Below are 19452 nucleotides of genomic sequence, written 5' to 3'. Positions count from 1 at the left end.
AATGCAACTTTACATTTCTTCTGTATAAAATCAAAATTAAAAAAGACAGTAATTTGCTATTTACTTTTAATGTCCCAAAGCTGAAAAAAATTTCAATTCCAGTTTTTTCACATTGTATCAAAACTACTAGTTTACGGGGAACTGGGCACTTTAATAAAATGTAAAACTAAGTAACCAACTTTTTAAATGTTTCTAAAAAGCAAAATGACTTCTTAAAAATAGATTCAAAGGTTTCTGCCAAGTTAAAACATATTTTAATAATGTAGGGACTCAATGAACATATTTTTAAATGCACGCCCTAACTAACACCTGACATTATAATTCTGCTCCTGCATCAACTTGAATTTTTTTTTTATTTTAGCTCTTCTCAAATCTTTCAGAAATGTGGCAAATACTAACAGATGATGGTCATCACAGAAAAATATGAAAGAAGAAAATGCGTTATTTTCCTTGTCTTAACGTAATGAATTACTATAATCATCTTTTCCCACTACTTTTGTTTGCTCTGCTACTTTTTAGAAGAAATACAATCCTAACCAAAGCAAAAAAGATAACTTCTTTCTCTGACCATAGACAGAAATATACAGTCTATATTATCAAAACACCTGATGATTTATTCCTATTCAACATATAAGATAATTTTACCATTTTGAACCATTTGTTTTTTTAGCATAAAAAAAAAATCATCTCTTCCTTAGATTTTGGACTGCAAACCAGGTTGCTTCCTTTGACAGGCAAACAGGCCAAACAATAACAAGAGAATGGGCTTGTTTGTGGAATTTATGACTGTTTAAAAAAATAAAGAGCTGAGGTTAGAGAAAAAGAAGCCCGGCCTCATTGTTTACTCCTCAAAGTTCTTGGAATTGCTCTACACAGATCTTCAATTGTTCAATCACCTAAGTCTTTCCCTTTGTTGTTAATAACATCAGTTTTATTAAGGCTCCATCTGGATTAAGAATTAGCTTTAGGTAGCGCCTTCCATCAGCTACTCTGTGAATATGTAACTCTCAACCACTTTATTCAACTTAGTAACAATAAGAAAGCATTTGCTTTCATGAAGACAATACCATGACAAATATAAAATGAACTCAAGCATCTACCAAGTCTCGGACTCTGACAAGACACCAGATAATTATATAGAGTGGATGGCTCAGTTGACTGGTAACTGAATATGGTGGCTTTTTTCAAGCTGAAGAATTAAACTCAGCCTGGATCTAGGGCAACGGGAAGATGTTACCTTCGGAAACATTGGTGTCTGATTCCTTCCCGATACTATGATGAGCTGCATTCAGACTAAGACAAAGATCACAATGGCATGCAGTCTTGCATTTCATCACCCCTCAATGTGCCCTGGGGGTGGGGGAAAGAGAGGTGAAACTGGCAGTGATACTATCATTAGGTTTGTCCTTAGGACTCTTGAAATGTTGTTAACCCAGCCTGCACCACCAAAATCTGAGTAGTTTAAAGAACTGCTCCAAAGAGTGTATTCCCATGTGGGAAATGGACATATTCCAAACTGAAGGCTCAGGATACCAAAAGGTCTTTTGGAAAACACTCCCCAAAAGTGGGGAAAATTTATTTTGCCAATGTTTTGTCCCTTCCATCTCTCACAAAGTACTTTTAACGAACTCCACTCCCTAACACCACAAACACAAACCTTAAGACAGCTCTAAAGCACAAAACTGCCAGAAAGTACCCAAGAAAAGTACCCAAGAAAACTCCCCTCCGAGATCTCAGTAGTTTCTCGTTCATGCCCAGGAGTGTGATGAGTAAAACAGTGATCTCAGGATTTAGTCATGCATTACAGACTGAAAGTTTTGTCTTGACTAATCCATCATTAGTAACATAACATTGTCTTGACTAATCCAATCCCGATTACGAAGCATTCTCCTCTGGGATTTCTTAAGAAAAGTGAGCAGTAATTTTTACTTTCTGACAACACTTTGAATTTAAACAGGATGTGACAATAGACATGTCAAACTCAGAGCATCTCAAGTCCTTCAAGATGTGCCTAATATGCACAGCCCTGAAATTTCCTTCTCTGAAAGGTGAGCTAAATTGGGAAGAGGAGATCCAAACCTTTTGACTGGAACCCGTTTTGCAAGTCTGAGTCTTTATTGTAGGCGAGTATGATACATATTGCTCACGTACTTATTGCTTTTTGCTTGTTCTCAAATTCCCCCTGTATTCACCTTGAGAAGCTTTCCTGGGGAGCTTGTGACGTTAAGCAAATAATCGTACAAATCACAAACAAAAATCTTCAAAAAAAAAAAAAACACCAAAAAACAACATTTTAACACCACAGAAGAGCCACACCCTTCTCTCCACTTACCTGGGAAAGCATGTGGATTGGGCGACCCTCTCTTAAGGCACTTAGAACAGAGAATGTGCACAGTGTAGTGCAGTCCAGGCCATTCTTGAAGTAGGACATTCAGTTCCTCTACCAAGGGGGTTATGGCTTGCCATGCTGTCCATATATTTGGTAACGAAGCATGGCTGGCAATGGACAGAGTGTCTGGCTGCAGGACCCCCTTGGCAGGTCTGTAACTCACCACCACAGGAACTTTCCCTCTATATGCAAAGATCTGAAGTTTCCCATCCGACCTATGCACCACATGGCTGTTGATCTGGACACTGTAGCGTGCAAACAGCCCAGGTGGAAACGTAAAGGGAAAACTATATTCAATCTGCAACTGTTCGGCCACAAAAGACTGTCCGGCTAGGTTGGTCCCATTTATCCAGGCCTCTGCATGGGGCACCTCGTTCTGCACATAGCACGGGAACTTGTACCAGGCCGTGGACCCATTCAAAAGCTTGCCCTTGGGTTTATTGAGGCAGTAGCAGAGTCCCATCTTCTCCAGCAGCTCTAGCAGCAGTTGCAAGTCTTGCTGGGCCTGGACATGAGGCTTAAGCAGCAACCGAATGACATGGGCTGGCAAGAGCCCATGAAGCAGAAAGCCCTCCACATAATGATGGAGCTGGGTGGCCCGAAGCAGGTCCTGGCTCGGCGTGGGCAGGGCCATCACGAGGGAGCTTTCCCCTTCGCCCTCGCCCTCTCCGCTGGTCCCTAGGAGCAGCTTATGCAGCAACAAGGAAGGATCCCTCTGGAAAAAGACATTGAGGATGTCAATGAGGCGGATGAGGTTGTGGAAGACGTGCTCCTTGAGGGCCGGGCTATCCTCAAAGTAGAGCAGCTTGCCGCTCTCGTGCAGGTAGGACAGGGCACTCTGCAGCCGGTCCTCTGTCAGACCCGCCTGCAGGCCGAGGCGTGCCGAGTCCCACCAGCTTAGCCAAAGCCGTTGTGCCTGAGGTGGCTGGAAATGCAGTTCCTCCAGCACCTGCCAGGACCGAGGCAGTACTCTATGTAAGTTGGGGAAGATTTCCCGGTGCTCAGCTACGGAGAGCAGTTTGTCCCGAAGGCGTTGTAATTGGCGGGGATCCCTGCAGCTCACAGGCAACACGGGGGACAGGATCTGCAGCCGGTGGTTGAGCAGGTACTGAAAATGGGCCTTGCGTCGCCGCAGGTTCTTGTCCGAAACACCATAGTACGCTGCATGGGGGCTTGCAGAGCGAAGCTCGAAGTCCTGGGCCAGCGCCTCATCCACCACCTGAGCCAGGTGGCTCAGCCCCTCAGCATCGTGCTTCTCCTGCAGGGCGATCTGGCGGTGAATGTCCAGACACTTCTCCTCCAGCTCCCGCTCCCCACACAAGTCTGCATGGGTGCCCACAATGCACACCACAGCGTGAGGCACCCGGGCCCCAACCCGATGCAAGAAGGAGCCCACCGTGGAGGGAAAGTGCAGTGGCTCATAGGTGGCCAAGTTCACCACCAGCACATAAAGGGCCCCTGGGGAGAGGAAGAAGGGCTGGATCACCTCATAACTTTCGTCTCCAGCTAAGTCATACACAATGAACCGCAGGCCCCGGGAAGCATCAGCTGTCCAGCTGGTCACCTCGATGCCCTTGCTCATGGGAGGAGGTGAAGGTGGGTAGCTCTTCTCCTTGTCCCCTCCTTCGTTTCCCTCCACTCTGTCCTCAGTGAGACAGTGACGGAGCAAGGTCTTCCCTGCAGCCTTATGGCCCATCAGGAGTAGCTTGAGGCGGGGCTGCACCGCAGGCTGGGAATGGGCCAGCTCCTTCTGGTAGGCTGCGATGTAAGGGATCCCCTTCATACAGACCTCGTAAGGGGGCTGGATCAGTGGGTTGTCCTTGATCTTCCACAGGCCCACCCGGGAGAGCTGGCCAAAGTTGTCTGGCAGCACAGCGATCTGGTTCCCTTGCAACACTAGCTCTTCCAGGCCCGTGAGCTCCACAATGGAGTCTGGCAGGTAGCGGATCCGATTATTATCCAGCCAGAGGGTGAGGAGCCGGCCCAGGCCCGAGATAAGAGATGGCACTGAGGTGAGTTGGTTGCGACTAAGGTAGAGCTCCTCCAGACCAGCCAGGGGCAGCAGTGCAACAGGGAACTCCTCAAAAAGGTTGGAGGAGAGGTTGAGCATTTTGAGTCGCTGCAGACGGCTGAACTGGGCAGGCAGAGCCTGCAGCCCGTTGTTATCTAGCATGAGGCTCTCCAGGCTGGCCAGCTCACAGAATCCCTCTGGCAAGGTGCCAAGCTCAGCCCCACTCAGCCAGAGAATCTTAAGGGCACGCAGGGCACTGATATCCTCAGGCAGGCCCCGAAGCCGGTTGCTGGACACGTCCAGCTCCTCCAGGGCTGTCAGCTGCAGCAGCTGCTGGGGAAAAGCAGTGAGCTGGTTGTGGTCCACGTCGAGGGTGCGCAGGCGGTAGAGGCAGGAGAGAGAGTCGGGCAGGTGCGCCAATCGATTAAAGCTGACATCCAGCTCCTCCAGGTGGGCGAGGGTGCCCAGCTGGGCGGGCAGGACGGGCAGCTGGTTGTGGCTGAGGTTTAGCTTGCGCAGCTCGCGCAGGGCGCTCACCACCTCCGCGCCCAGAGCCGTCAGTCGGTTATGGCTCACGTCCAGCTCGGTGAGGTGGTGGCCCAACTCGGCCACCGCCGGAGGCAGCTGGGCAAAGCGGTTCCTGCGAAGGACCAGGACGCGCAGACTGCCCAGTGCCGACCCCAGCCCGTCGGGCACCTCCTCCAGGCCGTTGTTCCCCAGGTTCAGCACCTCAATGTCCCCGATGTTGGCCGGCAGCACGAGCTGGGGGGCGTCAGGGGAGTCGATCTGGTCCTCCCCGGTCCCCGGGCAGCCCCCGGCCACGCTGAGGGTGAGCTGGCGCAGGTTGCTCCGCAGCTTCCTGGCGCGCAAGGCGGCGTCCCGCCACAGCCTCACTGTCTTCAGGTTCCCACTGTCCTTCCCAGCCATGGCGGGGCCCCGGGCCGACACCTTCACAAGGGCGCGGGAGCCCACAGCTACATGCCGTGCGGCGCCCTGGCGGGCGCCAGTCTCCCGGTCCCTCTCGCTCCGCCCTCCCCACTACCCCTCGGCGACCAGCGGCGGTGCGTCCTAGCGCAGCCAGCGGCCGGGCGCCCGCAGCTGGGGGGCGGCGGCGACTCGAGCAGCTCCGGGGGGCGCCGAGCCCGCGGCGCGGGGGTAGGCAGCTGCGGCCGGCGGGTGGTGCCGCTCGCATTCTCCTTCCTCCGTGGCCATGGGCGCGCCCGAGCAGCAGGGCCGCCGCCTGCCGCGCCGCGGAGGATGCCTGCTGCTCCTCCTCCCGCTCCACCCGCCTCGCGGCGCCTCTGGCCCCGCTACCCTCGCAGCGGCGGCTCCGCGGCGGGCAGCGGCGTCGCCTCCGCGAGCTCCTGGAGGACGGCGGCGCTCGGCTCGGCGGCGGGCATGCTGCGGGCACAGGGCCCGGGCGCAGCCGGGAGGAGTGGGCAGCAGCGGCGGCGGCGCCTCCTTGTCTCCGCTTCCCGGGGCCCCGGCGGGAGCGCGAGTGCCGCGTCCCCGGCACTGCGAGGGCGCGATTGGGGAGCAGCAGCGCCGCCCGGCGGAGCAGCCCCCACGTGACCCGCGGAGGCGCCGCGTGTTACTGGCACCGCCCAGGGGGCGGGCGCCGGGTGCGGAGCTGGGGGCTCCTCTCCCGGTGAGGGCCCGAGACCCGACCCCGCTCGGCGGGAGGAGTGGGTCCTGACTGCCGATCCGAGGCGCTCCTTGTTCAGTTGGTCTGCGTCTGGCTCTTTGTTGGCCGTACGCCTCTAAGGATTTATTTTTCTTCTTCCCCGGTGTGTTGGATCCGCTGTCTGTCCTTGCTCATTATGTATCCCCTTTCCCCGGCCACTCACCCTATGTCTACACCGTAATAGGGCTGGCAAAATGCAGGGACCCAGGTTTCATTGTAGGAGCTTAGAACCAGAGTATGATTACACAAAAGGAGAAATGCAGACAACCATTCATTCATTTGATAAATATTTATTGAGGCCCTATTTTGTGCCAGACCAGCTGAGACACGTTCTCGGAGCCCCTGGGGAAGGCTTTTTAAGCAGGCTTTCAGCCGGCCTAATTGCGGAGAGGGAGGTGGAAAGTGAGGGGTGGGGGGTAAGGTGAAGCATAATGTTTTATCTGGGATGTCCCATTTATCCTCACGACAACACCGCGAAACAAATACCACCTCCTAATTGTACAGTACTTGTTATGTTGTAGGTTCAATAAAATGGCAGCTGTTTCCTCTTTGAGGAAGTTTTTTGAGATCACATCGATGCTAAGTAAATAATTTCTTCAGTATTTACCAGAACCTTAAAACCTATTAATTTCCCCCATCACTGCCTCCAGATTAGTTAATAATGAAGCAAATAATTTGCAGAGGCACAAAAAATTAATTAGTTAAATGCATCGCTTAGCACATTGTGGCTCTCCCCCACGCATGACTGTGCTGTTATTTGGGGACCCATATTCCGTGCAGTTATTTCAGTAGTAATAGTTTGTCTCTTCAAGAAGAGCGAGTGAACATCTCAGCTGGAAATCTGCCCCAGTGATGGTTATCAAGGCTGGGTAATATATACTGTAACTGGAGGATGCTCCGTTTCTCCCACCCCCAGGTCGATCCCGGATGTGACTTGTGGGTATGTTAACAGGGAGAGCTGAGCTGTGTTCACCCTGAAGGACCTCCTGGGAAATCAAATTGCTCAAGGGTTCCCTGGCCTCCCATTCCAAGAAAAATCCTGAATCATCTAGGCTGACCCTTTTTTTCATAGTGGAAGAAACAGGCCCAAGATATTAAGCAACTTCCCAGCCAGCCAGCCAAGTAAAGTGTAGAGCCAGATGTGCCAACTCCCCATGTGAGGTTATTCCCCTAAGGGCATCACCTTCATGGTCAGTCAGACCCCAAATCCTGCACCCTCCAGCTACTTCTAACCCAAATCTGAACCTCAGCTGGGAAAGGAGACAGAAGGCCTCTGTTTCCTATCTTAAATGGCTGAACTGAAGTCCTAAAGTTGTTTAGATTAGATCTAAATAACCTGTGCTTAACTGTTCCCCTTAGGAGCTCAGACTATTATACTTCCATTTTAAGTGTCTTTGAAAATTGTGCTCTTCCTCTGTCAGGAGATAATCTGTAATTTGCTTCATCTGATAAAAAGAGCTGGCTAGAACCAAACAACCCCCTGTTTGGGACCTCTTGGCCCTCATTGAAACACCGAAGCCTGGTGTGAAGGAGTTTGCTCAGCAGGAACATTCTTTCTGAGCCCCTCAACTTGTTAGGTGCTGTTACAGTCAATGTTGAAGAAACCCTTGTAAAAGGTTTTGTCCAAAAGTTCTTTGAAAGTCAGTTCAAGAGAATGTAATGATAAAATAGAACTCCAGAAAAAGAATTGTGTCCAGAGTAGCTCTTAAACCCAGTCAAGAAGGATTCTGCCCTGGGCAGAGGATGGATGTGCCCCCTCAGTCTTCTAGACTGAGCTTGGTGTGAAGGACACTGAAATCCCTGTGCAAATTGCCTCAAGCCTGTTTGGGGAAGGTGGTCATCATAGTCATTCAGGAGTTACTGATGTGCACATTCCAGGCCTCCAGGGTGTGGATGGAGTTTGACTGTCCACATCTGTGCCCATAGGCTCCTCACTGTGCTGGATGGAGCCCAGGCTAGGATAAGAGGGAGCGTGGGTGTACCACATGTGTTAGCCTGATGTAGCATATTTAAATATTTAGGCATATGGTAGATGGGCCTTCCTTCATACCCTTGCCCCAGTTCCTGCAAATTTTAGCGGTGGCCCTTGCATAGGAAAACATGCCATGGTTTTCCTAAAAGCAAAAAACCGTTTATCTCAGTTTGGAGAAGAGAGATTCTGATTATTCTAAGTTTTCTTGCCTTGGGTGTTTATCCAATGCCGTGGACTTAATCTATAAACTTTCCCAAATCTTTTCATTTATCCTGTGTTTCTTACTCTGAGATTGTTTTTGACTTAGCGGCTGCCACACAATTATAATAACATTCCATGCACCTTAGCTTTTTCCCAGAGCGCAGACCCTCTGCTAGGGCACAAGTCATTTAGGGGAGTGGGAGAGAACATGGCCAAGAGGCTGGGTCTTAAGCTAGGCCTTAAAAGATGTGACTAGTAAGAAGGGAGGATCCTGGGCACTCTGGGAAAGAGCTTCCCATTAAAACATCTGACAATAACAGCCTGAACGGCCCAGGCAGCAGGGGTATTTTGCTCTTACTCCTTGCTAGACTAGCAAGCAACAAGCTCCAAAGAAGCGTTCATGATTGATTTCTTCTGCTCTGTCTTCAACATACTCGACTTTCCTCATCTTACCAGATTTGTTTTTCTTGACCTGGCTAACCCCCTAGCTACTATCTCATTGTTTGAATTCCTTTCTAGGTCAAATATCTTATATAAATGGTCTGGGCCTGGTCTGCTTCCTCTTCACTGGTTCCCTCTTTGGACCCAGTAATCTGGCTTCCATCTCCACCATTCCAGCAGCCTTGCTCTCTAGAAGAAGGTCAACTTACCCGTTCTCCTTCCTTGACCTCCCATCATTGAAAACGTTCAGCAACTTTTTTTGGAAAACTTCTCCTTTCTTGGCCCATAGGATATTTGGTGTCACGTTAAGGTTTGTGTTTTCAAAAAGAGCCCTCCAAGGCTAATTATTTCCTTGTAAGAATCAAGTTTGCAATTAGAATAAGTGCTACCAAATGAACCACTATAAATAACTACACGGACAAACTGGCCAGAAGTTGCCTAGAAATGGATAGCTTCTTATGAAAGTATTCAGTCGTTATGGTTTTCCTTAGATTTATATTATTGTATTTATATTAAAGATGCATGATTTGGGAAATCATATATGCACTCTTGTCTACTGAATGTTAGTTTTATCAACCACAACTTAAGTCTCTATCTTGACCATATGTCCCAGTGTGTACAAGACTGAGGGGTTTTCCTGGATAGGAGACCTTCTGAGCTTAAAACCAGGGCAATCTTAGGAAACCAGTACAGTTAGTTAACCTTGGTCTTTAAAAGGAGCCCTTTATTTTGCTTTCTTTTACCCTCAGGGGTTCAGCAACACACAGCTTCCCAGAAATGCAGCACTTCTGCTTGTTTCAGCTGCTTTAGACTTTCAAAATAGTTTGCATTTTATTTACTTAGTAAGTGCTTACTAACTTACCAGAGACAACATGCATGGACTTGAGGTTCTAACTAACTTGGAGGATGGAAACCACCTGTCTAGTCTTGAAAGGAAATTTAGCTATCCTTCACGCCTTCCGTGCAAATGAGACCTAGAGTGGGTTTATAGCATTTCATGAGAAAATGCATTTAGTTCTCTCTGTGAAGTCTGGAGAGGCCGAGTATGGGATGCCTTTATCAAGAAAAGAGAGAAAGGGATCCCCACATTTCTCCTTTCTTGTAATTTTAGATCCAGCTGATATTTTGCTTTAAGTAAATAATAACAACAAATATGCTCCCTCCTATCTGACTAAAGGTAAGTAAGAGAAAAATCTCCCCTCCTTCCCGGCCTGGTTTTGTTGGAGATAGAAATGGAGAGACTCAGGAGAAAGACAGAAAGAGGAGAAGGAAGGGACATCCCCCTGAAAGGTTTTAGCCTTGTTCCAAAGAAAAGAGGTAGAAATAAAGCCTTAAACTTTGACATAGGACAGTTTAACCACAGGAGAGCTTCAAGGTCATGTCATCTAAACTCTCAATACTGGAGATGACTGAGGTATCTGAGAACAATCACCAGTAATAGTAGCTAACATGTATTAAAGGTTTTCTATGCACTCAGGCACTGTGCTGTATGCTTTTCATTCGGTATTTCATTTAATCTTCACAATAGCCTTGAATAGCAGGTTCCATCAATATCCTCATTTTACAGATGGAGAAAAACGAAGGCAGAACTATTGAGTGGCAGAATCCAGATTCAACACAAAGCAGAGTCCAAAGCTCGTGTTTTAATCGCTGTGCTGTTTCTTGAAGGTAGGACGGGGTGGGGGTTAGGGGTGGGGGGGTCTTAGCTCACCATCAGCAGACTATGGATTTTACCCTATAGAGAGGTGGTACCAGCTGGAGAGCTGGGCTGACACCCTGCCTTCAGTAGAAAGGAAGCTTTGCTCTTACAGCACGTGCGGAAGAATGTCATATCGGGCAACCAAAAGCTCTAAACGAACAATATCCCCAAACTACAAGAACTGGGTTTAACATCTGTTAGTAAAAGCTGCAGAAGGAAACAGAATTTTCCCGTCATTTGTAGAGAAGTTGTGCTTGATTTATGTTTTGGTTTGTTTGTTTTAGAGAGAAAGGATTAAATACAGTGTCCATGAAATCTATACTTCAGTTAGATGGTGTTTCAGATTCTGTCTTTTGAGAAAAACGACAAAGGAAAAGATGGAAGACTAAATTATCAAGCTAGGATTAGGTACAAATAATATAATTTTATTTGAATAAAAAAAAATTAAGCTTTGCTTCCCCTTTGTTCCCAAATTTAACAAAGCTGCCTTAGACTCACTGTCGGATTTGAATGAGAGCCAGTTCATATCAGCATTGGCTAACAGGTCTGAGAGTGGTCACTTAACTACCAACAGGGAGCATAAAAAATGTATTCAAGACACTGACTCCCCCTGAGAGCAAAGGCAAAAGCGTACCAATGTGTCTGATTTTTTTGTTTGTGTGTTTGTTTTTTTGCTTTTCCTTGCTCTACAGAAAAGAAATTTATCTTGGAATGGGCAGCATTAAACTTAACATTGGATCTCTTTGTGTTTCCAGGTCAAGTGGGAACACATATGCTCCCTACTGAGGAAAATAAACTGCAATGTATTTTTAGCATCCGTTGAAGTACTTTTAGCTGAAGCTATTCGGCAAGATCCAGGCTAGGCTATTTCACTGAAGGCCGAAGGATTGGCCACAATGCCACCTGGAACTCCAGAACTTGTCCTGGGGTCTGTAAGTAGCAGCATCCCTCAGCCCCCCACCTCACTCACGACCATTCTCAGTCCCCATCCTGGTGCAAACATCCTTTTTCTGAAAAAAAAAAAAAGAGGATAATCATTCCAGTGAAACATAAATGAAAAACATCTGTGCCATAGTTATAACCAATGAAGCTAACGATAGCTCACTTGGCACTTTGAGACGAAGCATGTTCAGGAGGGAAGGGGGAGGATGGGGAGCAGAGAGGATGCCCCCACCCCCTTGTGCCTAATGCTGGAGATAAGCCACAGGCAGGGAGCGACCAGATGGTGTGTCTTTGTGAAAGGTGTGCCCGTGGGTGCCTTTGGGAAAAGCAGAACAAGCCACCACTCCAGCAGATCTAGCTGCTCCATGGTGTGGTGAATGATGCTCAGGTGGTTTCTCCCTCCAAGGGTGGTGTGTGCCGTGCACAAACTGTGCAGCCCTGGCAGCGGAGTTCTAGTCACTAGTCTGAAATTTAATGTTTGTTCATGAGATTTGATGACAGTGAGACAAATGGTTTCAGACCTTCCACCTGTCTGCACGATTTTGAAACGTATTTCCCATTCTTAGAAACAAATTTAGGTAACTGTTAGCTTTGAACTAATGACACAGGGATATTGCATCCTCCTTTCCAAACTAAAAACAAAATCTCAAGTAATTTTTAAAAGAAAAACAAAGTCTTCCGTGACATAGCATAACACATAGCATAAAGCACAGCATGGCATCAAACAGGTGAAGTCCTCCTAAAGAACTATAATGTTGATTATTATTATAAGAAAGCCATGTCTTTGTTAAAAGACAGGAAAGCCAGAAAAGCTTTGGTCCTCTCATAAGTTAAAAAGATACTGTCTATTTCAAAATTCTCAGAGCAGGTTTAATGGAGGTCCAGACGAAGTAGATAGCAGACTCCTCACCTTTGTCCCTTTGTCCCCTAAATACAGTAGCTCTTCAGGTGTTAAAGAAAAATTTGAGAAAGCCCTTCCCTGCCGCTATAAGGTAATAGGGTTCCATGGTTGTGGTTGCCCTTGAATACAATTATATTAACATTTAATTCGCATTTTCAAAACTAAGAGTTAAGTTTATATATTAGGAGTTTGGGTTTTGTTCTAGTACAGACTATTAAATTTATTATTCTTTTTCCTTCCTTTGGTTTTTTTAAATACATTAAAAAAACAGATTTAACATGATGTACAAAATTAAATGAAAATATACCCCAAAGTAAACTGCAAAAATTATAGAAGACTTATACTAGAAGTTTAGGTTTACAGGGAAGGAAAATAATTTTCCCTCTACCCTTTTGAATCCTTGGCTGAGACCTTTGTAATAAAAGACAGATTAACAAGAGAAAAACAAAGTTTATTAACATGTACACCTCATATACACATGGGAGATACTCAGGAAAAAATGACTGACTCCCCAAGGTGGCTTAGAATTTACGTTAAATACCATATAAATAGGGGCAGGGGAGAGGGGATGCAGGCTTCTTAAAGGAGAGTGAGTGATTTTTAGGGAAGACGAATGGGTCCTTAGAAGAGATGGGGGTATGGTCCTTTGTGACGAGTGTGTCTGGTGTACTGTCAACTTCTAGTCTCCTCTCCTGTGATAAGTCAGTCCTCTCTGGTTAATGACACACCTGGGGAGGGGATTTATGACAACTGGATTCCTTTTGGAGGGACTTACCTTAGGCAAATATGGGGAGCTCTGAGAAAGCCTCTCCCGGCATCTGCTGTTTTTCAGGTGCCTACAACTCAAAGCAACCAATATGCCCAAGTGGCATATTTTGGGGTGGCATGTCCTGAACTCCTACTGTCATATTTTGGAGAGGCATATGCTGTTACCCTTCAGGTTCCATGCTGCACTTGACTAATCACTACCCTCTTCTGATTGTTGTTATTTTATCAGAGGTGTTGTTGCTGCAAAACAACTAAATTTAACGAGGACCAAACTCTCAGGTTTTTTCTTAAGTTTCATTATTTACTTTCTTGCAGATGAGATTCTTAAAATTGATAGTTTTAGTTTATTTTTAAATTTCCTGGTATATAACATTAAATCTGATAGAAGTTATAGGGCATAATTTTTAAAAATATAGTTAATATGATACATGACATTTTTGCATCTGTGTTAATTCACAAGTGTCCCTTTAATTGCCCCCTATTCACCCCAGCCGTGGGCTCCCAACAGCCATTTTTACCATGTGACCCCCACACTCTTGCCTTCAGTTAATGAGACCCAAGTTAGGCACTTAATTGAAACTGGGACAAAGTCCCTATCTTAGAATTTTGGATTTGGGATTGTAGGGAATGACAATAATTTCCCCTCTAACCTTCTGAGTTCTTGTCTGAGACTCCTATAATAAAAGACAGATTTATAAGAGAAAAACAAACAGAAATTTATTGACATGCATACCTCAAATATACATGGGCAATAACCAGGGGAAAACACAAGAAAGGTGTGTGTGTGGGGGGGCGGTCTTGAAGGGGGCGGGAGGTTGCTATCCACATTTAAGTTAGTGCCTTCTCCATTGTTAAGGGTCTGAAGTTCTCTCCAGGGATTAAATTTTGTTTTTCCTAGTAGAGAGGAGAGAAAGGACACCTTTGCAAATTTATGTCCTGCCTTTAGGCAAATAAGAGGAAGGCAAGTGCTTTTCTTCTATCTGCCTCTTCTCAATTGCCTTTGGCTCAAAATAATCCTTATGCCAAATTGGCATATTCTGGGGTGGCCTATTCGTGTACCCTTCAGGACTAAGAGTAGGAAGCGGCCACAGAAAGTCTTTCTGGGGGCCCAGATGTTAAATTGGAAACATAAGTAGCTGTCTCCAGATTATCCGAGGGACTTGAGAGCAGAGGAAATCCAGTTCACCAAGAAAGAAAAAGGCAGATAGGAAATGAGAGCAGATATAACAGTGAGAGCGTATTTCTTGGATTTCCAACATTTTGATTTCTTGCCCAGTATTCTTGAGTCTTAGGTATACCCCCTAAAGACTCACAATAAACCTCCTGCTTTTGCTAGAACACCCTTGAATACTTTGTCTTCTTTGAAACCAAAACAAAGAATAAAGTGTGCTAAAGTGTGTTCAGTTTTTGTAGCCTTTCAAGGAAGTACAGCGAGAGCAAGAAGGAGAGCAGCTTCAGGCCGAGGCTGCCAAGGCAAATGTAGACAGAGAAAGGCAGAGGAAGAATACGATTACGCACCAGAAGACCCTGACTGTAGCCAGTCACCTACGACTGCTCCAAGTCAGCCTAAAAAGCATCGAGCAAGACACAGGTCAACACAACCAGATTCTGTATTGTAACCATTTTTGAAACTCAAAGTGGTGTTTGTTGAGAAAATGCTTAATCTCAGCAATTAGGATGGACCTACCTGGGAGAAACCAGAGGTGCTGAGGACATCAACTCCAGAACTTCAGCTTTAATACCCCAGACCCTCCGTATGTGTCCCCACCAGATAAGAGTGATAAGGCCCACCCTAAAGCAGTTCAGTTCAAAATCAACTTGTGGGTACACGTGACATTTGATGATACATTAGAGGAAAAACTGTCATCAGAAGCTAAAGAAAATGACAGGAAATATTTTCAATACATACAACAAAGGGTTCATATTTAAGTTACATAAGGAATTTCTACAAATCAGTTTGCAAATGATAAGTACCACAATTAAAAAAAAGTCAAGGACAATAGTTTCTAGCAGAAGAAATAAACATATAATATTAATAGAAGAATAAGGAAAAGGGTACTCCCAGGTGTTACAGCTAGGAGTGTATTGATACAACTTTGTATAAGGCATGTAATAATTAATATGCAGCAAAATCCTAAAGAAATGTTTTACTCCTAGGAATTGTTCTAAAGAAATAGAGACATACTCAAAGATCCACATAAGGATGTTTAATGGGGAGAACTGAAAACACCCTGGGTTTCCAACAGTAGAGTAATGGTTAAGTAAATGTTGGCATGCATATATGATAGAATCCGTATAACTATTAGAAATTGTTTTCCAAGAAAATTTAATAACTTTAAAAAAATACCTATGTTGTAACGTTTACTGAAAATCTTAAGACACAGTTCTTCATATAAAGCATGACCTTCCTTAGATGTAAATAGAAACAAACCTAGGTAATTTGCACGTGTGTGTGTGTGTGTGTGTGTGTGTGTGTGTGTGTGTGTGGTAAATGTACATTCATAGAAAAAAGCCTAAAAACATATGCTTTAAATTGTCAGTAGTTGTTATCTCTGCTTGCTGGAATTACAACAGTTTTCTTTTCTGTTTTCCAAATTTTCTATAATAGGTATTATCTTTATCATGAGAATACATTATATTTCAAAAGAAAGTTGTGCAAAAAAGTACATATATTTTGTTCAAGCAATCACAAAAAGCACTTGTTATATTTCATGTTACATTTTTATATTTCAATTTGTGAATTGTTTGAGAGCAAATACATTCACAAGGAAATCCCCATCTTTCCTGGAATATCAATCTAAGCTTCCTCCTGGGTCTTAACGCAACACTTATCCAACATGTGCACTTTCTCCAAGTTAATTGCATGAGACTCATAAAATTGGGGACTTTTAGGTACATTCCAACAATGTTGAGAGTATGGTTGCCTAATATTACAATACAAAACATTTCCAAAACTCTCACTTTCTAGCTGCAAAAAATTTTTGAACCAGATGAACTTCTGAAAATGCTGTCTTTGCTTAACTTTAATCTTGCTAAAGAGAGTTTTCTGCCCCACTCCCCTTTTTCTTCACACCAGTTTTTTCTAACCCCTCCTTGTTGCTCCACTAAGCTAGTCTTGGAGAAGTAGGTAACTAGCAGGTAAGGAGACCAAGAGTCCCAAAGGAGAATTCAGCATGAGAGAAAGAACTGGGTTAATGACCTGTATCATATACTCTAGTTTGCCTTCACCTGGCATTGGAATGGAGGAGAGTGCTTAATGTCTACATTAACACAAAGATGCTATGAGAAGACCCCACATCTGAGAATTGAAGGCATTGTGAGAGATTGGGTGGGGAAACACATTTAGGCCAATGGGGCTTCTCATATTGATCATCTAAGTGAGGTGAACTCTTACTTAGAAGTTTCGTAGCCAAGTGTTAGTAAAAATCACTATCACTTGGTTCACAACTAAAGTGAACTCTCTACCCTGTCTCACTCTGTGGCTAGAGGTATGCCACATAGCCACCATGATTCTCAATTCCACTAACCATAAAAGGAAGGTGTTGAATCACATTTGATGCTTAATGTGGAGTCTGACAATAGGCATTCGAAGGTCCATGAGCACATGAAATTATAAGCAAATTTATATTCATTTTTTTCTAGGAAGAAGATCCTAGCTTTCATCAGGTTCTCAATTCATGAGACCAAAGAAATTATGATCCCATGAATTATATAATCTTTAAATATCATTCAACATTAATATTCTATGATTCTCCATTTCTGCATATGTTGGGTAGTGTTTTTACCTTATTAAAGAACTTTATTTTATACCATGTTAGTTTTACTTAGACTTAAAGTTAGTGAGGCCAGGCTCCATGTGAAGTAAATATTATTATTTCTTTTCTCATTTATAAAGAGTTTTGCTACAGGAGGGGTTTGTATATGTAGGCATACACAAGAGCTACAAAATGCAGAAAACTTAGTAAAATAGTTAACCACCTAGTATAGTTCATGTCAATGATGGAAATTTTGCCATTATGTGAAATTAAACATGGATTAGAACTTTGCTAGTTTAGTAGATCTCATTGAAATATTTAAAATTAATATGTGTTAAGAAGAATTTTATACCATGTTATCACTATATGATCCTGATGCTCACTTTAATATGTTTTTAAGGAGTAAGTTCAAAAGAGTTTTAAGGAGTCAGTTGGCAAAAGTTAGAACTGTAATTCCAAGACCCTATCAATATGTAATTAACTATAGTAAGTTCAGATTCTGCAGATTTTCATTTCCTACTTGACATCAGTAATCAAATTATCCATTCACATTGGTCTTCCTGACATTTACCTGTTCTTTCAAGAGACTGCATTAGAAGTGACTTAATGATGACACATAGCATAGCGTTGCTCTACAAGCTGACTTCAGGTGTATTGGGAAATCCTGTCTGGGAATGAACCCGGGCAGTGTCTTTGCCAGGGGCAGTGAATCAACGTGCCAGAGCACAGTCTTCTTTCCCAACCAGCCAAGCTGGGTGCATGGAGCCAACCTCGCTGGTTCTGGGCTCTCTGTGATGATGTCTTACTATATGACAGTTACCATATCTACTAAACCGAAGAGCAGCCTAGCCCTGGAATTGTGGAGAGCAGTTTGTTTTTTATTTTAAAAGTGGTTAACTTTGGATTATTAAAGCTGCTAGAAACATCTTACAAAGCATTTAACTTCTGTCATTTGATTCTTAGGTTCCTCATCTTTTTGGGTTTTGGAAATTATCCCTACCACATATTTTATGTGCAGCTGTGCCCCCAAAGAATTTAGTGAATTTGTAAATAAAGACTGAAATAAAACAGTTAAAAAGAATTATGAGACAACCAGCTAAACAAAATGTGGTATATACATACGATGAAATATTATTTGGTTTTATTATAAAAAGGAATTAAATTCTGACACATACTACAACATGGTTAAACCTTGAAGACATTACACTACATGAACTAAGCCAGTCACCAAAGGACAGATGTTACATAACTCAATGTGTATGAGGTAACTAGAGTAGTCAAATTCATAGAGACAGGAAGTTGAATGGTGGTTGTCATACTTATTTGTGTAGGAAGGGGAGAGGAATTAGGAGTTAGTTAATGTTTAATGGATATGAAATTTCAGTTTGGAAAGATGAAAAATTCTGGAGATGAATGATGGTGATGGTTGCACAACAGTGTGAATGTACTAATGCCACTGAACTGTACACTTGAAAATGATTAAAATTATAAATTTTATGTTATGTATATTTTTACCACAATTTTTGAAAAATCCACTGAATTAAAAATAATTATGAGACAATAAGGGAAATTTGAACACTGACTGGATGAAGGAAGTATTGTTTTTAAGACTATCTTTTTTTCTGTTTTGTTTGTTTTGTTTTTTCGATTCTACATATAAATGATATCATGTGGTATTTGTCATTCTCAGTCTGACTTATTTTACTTAGTATAATACTCTCTAAGTCCATGCATGTTGTTGCAAAAGGTACAATTTCATTCTTTTTTATGGCCAAGTTATTAAGACTATCTTTATGTTTTTAGAGATACATAATGAAATATTTACAGATAAAATGCTATGATATCTGTCATCTCAGTACAGGTGAAACAATTTTGGCCCTATGTTGATTAAATTTAAAAAGAGAAAGAGAAAAAAAGAGCAAAGCTATAAGCATGTATTACTGTTAACCTGTTAAATGAAACCAAAATGTAGATTGTAGTTCTTTTTTTGAATCAAAATGCATTATCCATTATAATATTGTCTATACTTCTTGGTTTACCTGAATAGTCAATATATTTTTTTAATTGTTCTTGTTTTTATTATAAGCATCTTAGTAAGTTTTCCTTGTTCAGTCCTATAGTCCATAAGATACAAACTTCTAGGAAGAATTCACTGTGTTCTTTTGAATGATCTTTCAGTTTAATCAATAAATCTAGTGACTTGTTTGAGATCATAGAAAAAATAGAAATTATTCCTTTGGAATCTCATTCCAGTGTCTTTTTTTTTTTTTAGGAGTCACTTTTTCTTACTATGCAACTTTGCTAGAGTTTAAAAAAATGGTGTAGCATTGCCATAGAATCTGCCTAAACACTAACACAAACTTAACACTACTTTAACTTAGATTCCTCATCCAACCTGAGGGTAAACTTCTGTATATAATTTCTAAATAGTATATTGCTTGAGAACCAAATTTGCTTTTGTTTTTTAATCTAGAAAATAATGGGTACTAATAAATATTTGACTAAGAAAAGAATGTCCAGAACTCCATTTTTGGAATTCCTATGCTGACCTGTAAATCATAGTTACGTACTTAGAAAAGAAGTCTATTACTTTGCCTCTTACGTATGATGCATGGATTGATATTAAAATAAACCCCTTCATCCTAGTTGCAGTGGCCTTCGTATTTTTCTTGATGATCCGGAGCACATA

General features: G+C 43.4%; 1 protein-coding gene across 3 annotated transcripts in view; it reads right to left on the bottom strand.

Moving 5' to 3' along the window:
• Window positions 1–5896, bottom strand: part of MFHAS1 (multifunctional ROCO family signaling regulator 1) — a 69282-nt gene extending 63386 nt beyond the window's left edge. For all 3 annotated transcript variants that reach the window (XR_002124951.1, XM_019651010.1, XM_019651011.1), the window contains exon 1: window positions 2333–5896. Coding sequence is in view for 2 of the 3 variants with exons in the window: in XM_019651010.1 (XP_019506555.1) it covers window positions 2333–5327 (2995 nt within the window). In the remaining variant the exon portion in view is untranslated. The remainder of the gene's footprint in view (window positions 1–2332) is intronic.
• Window positions 5897–19452: the final 13556 nt, after the last annotated feature.

Source organism: Hipposideros armiger, unplaced genomic scaffold, assembly GCF_001890085.2.
Source record: "Hipposideros armiger isolate ML-2016 unplaced genomic scaffold, ASM189008v1 scaffold_151, whole genome shotgun sequence".
Classification (NCBI taxonomy): domain Eukaryota; kingdom Metazoa; phylum Chordata; class Mammalia; order Chiroptera; family Hipposideridae; genus Hipposideros; species Hipposideros armiger.
Note: the sequence above shows the minus strand (reverse complement) of the source record. Positions and strands in the feature narration are given on the sequence as shown.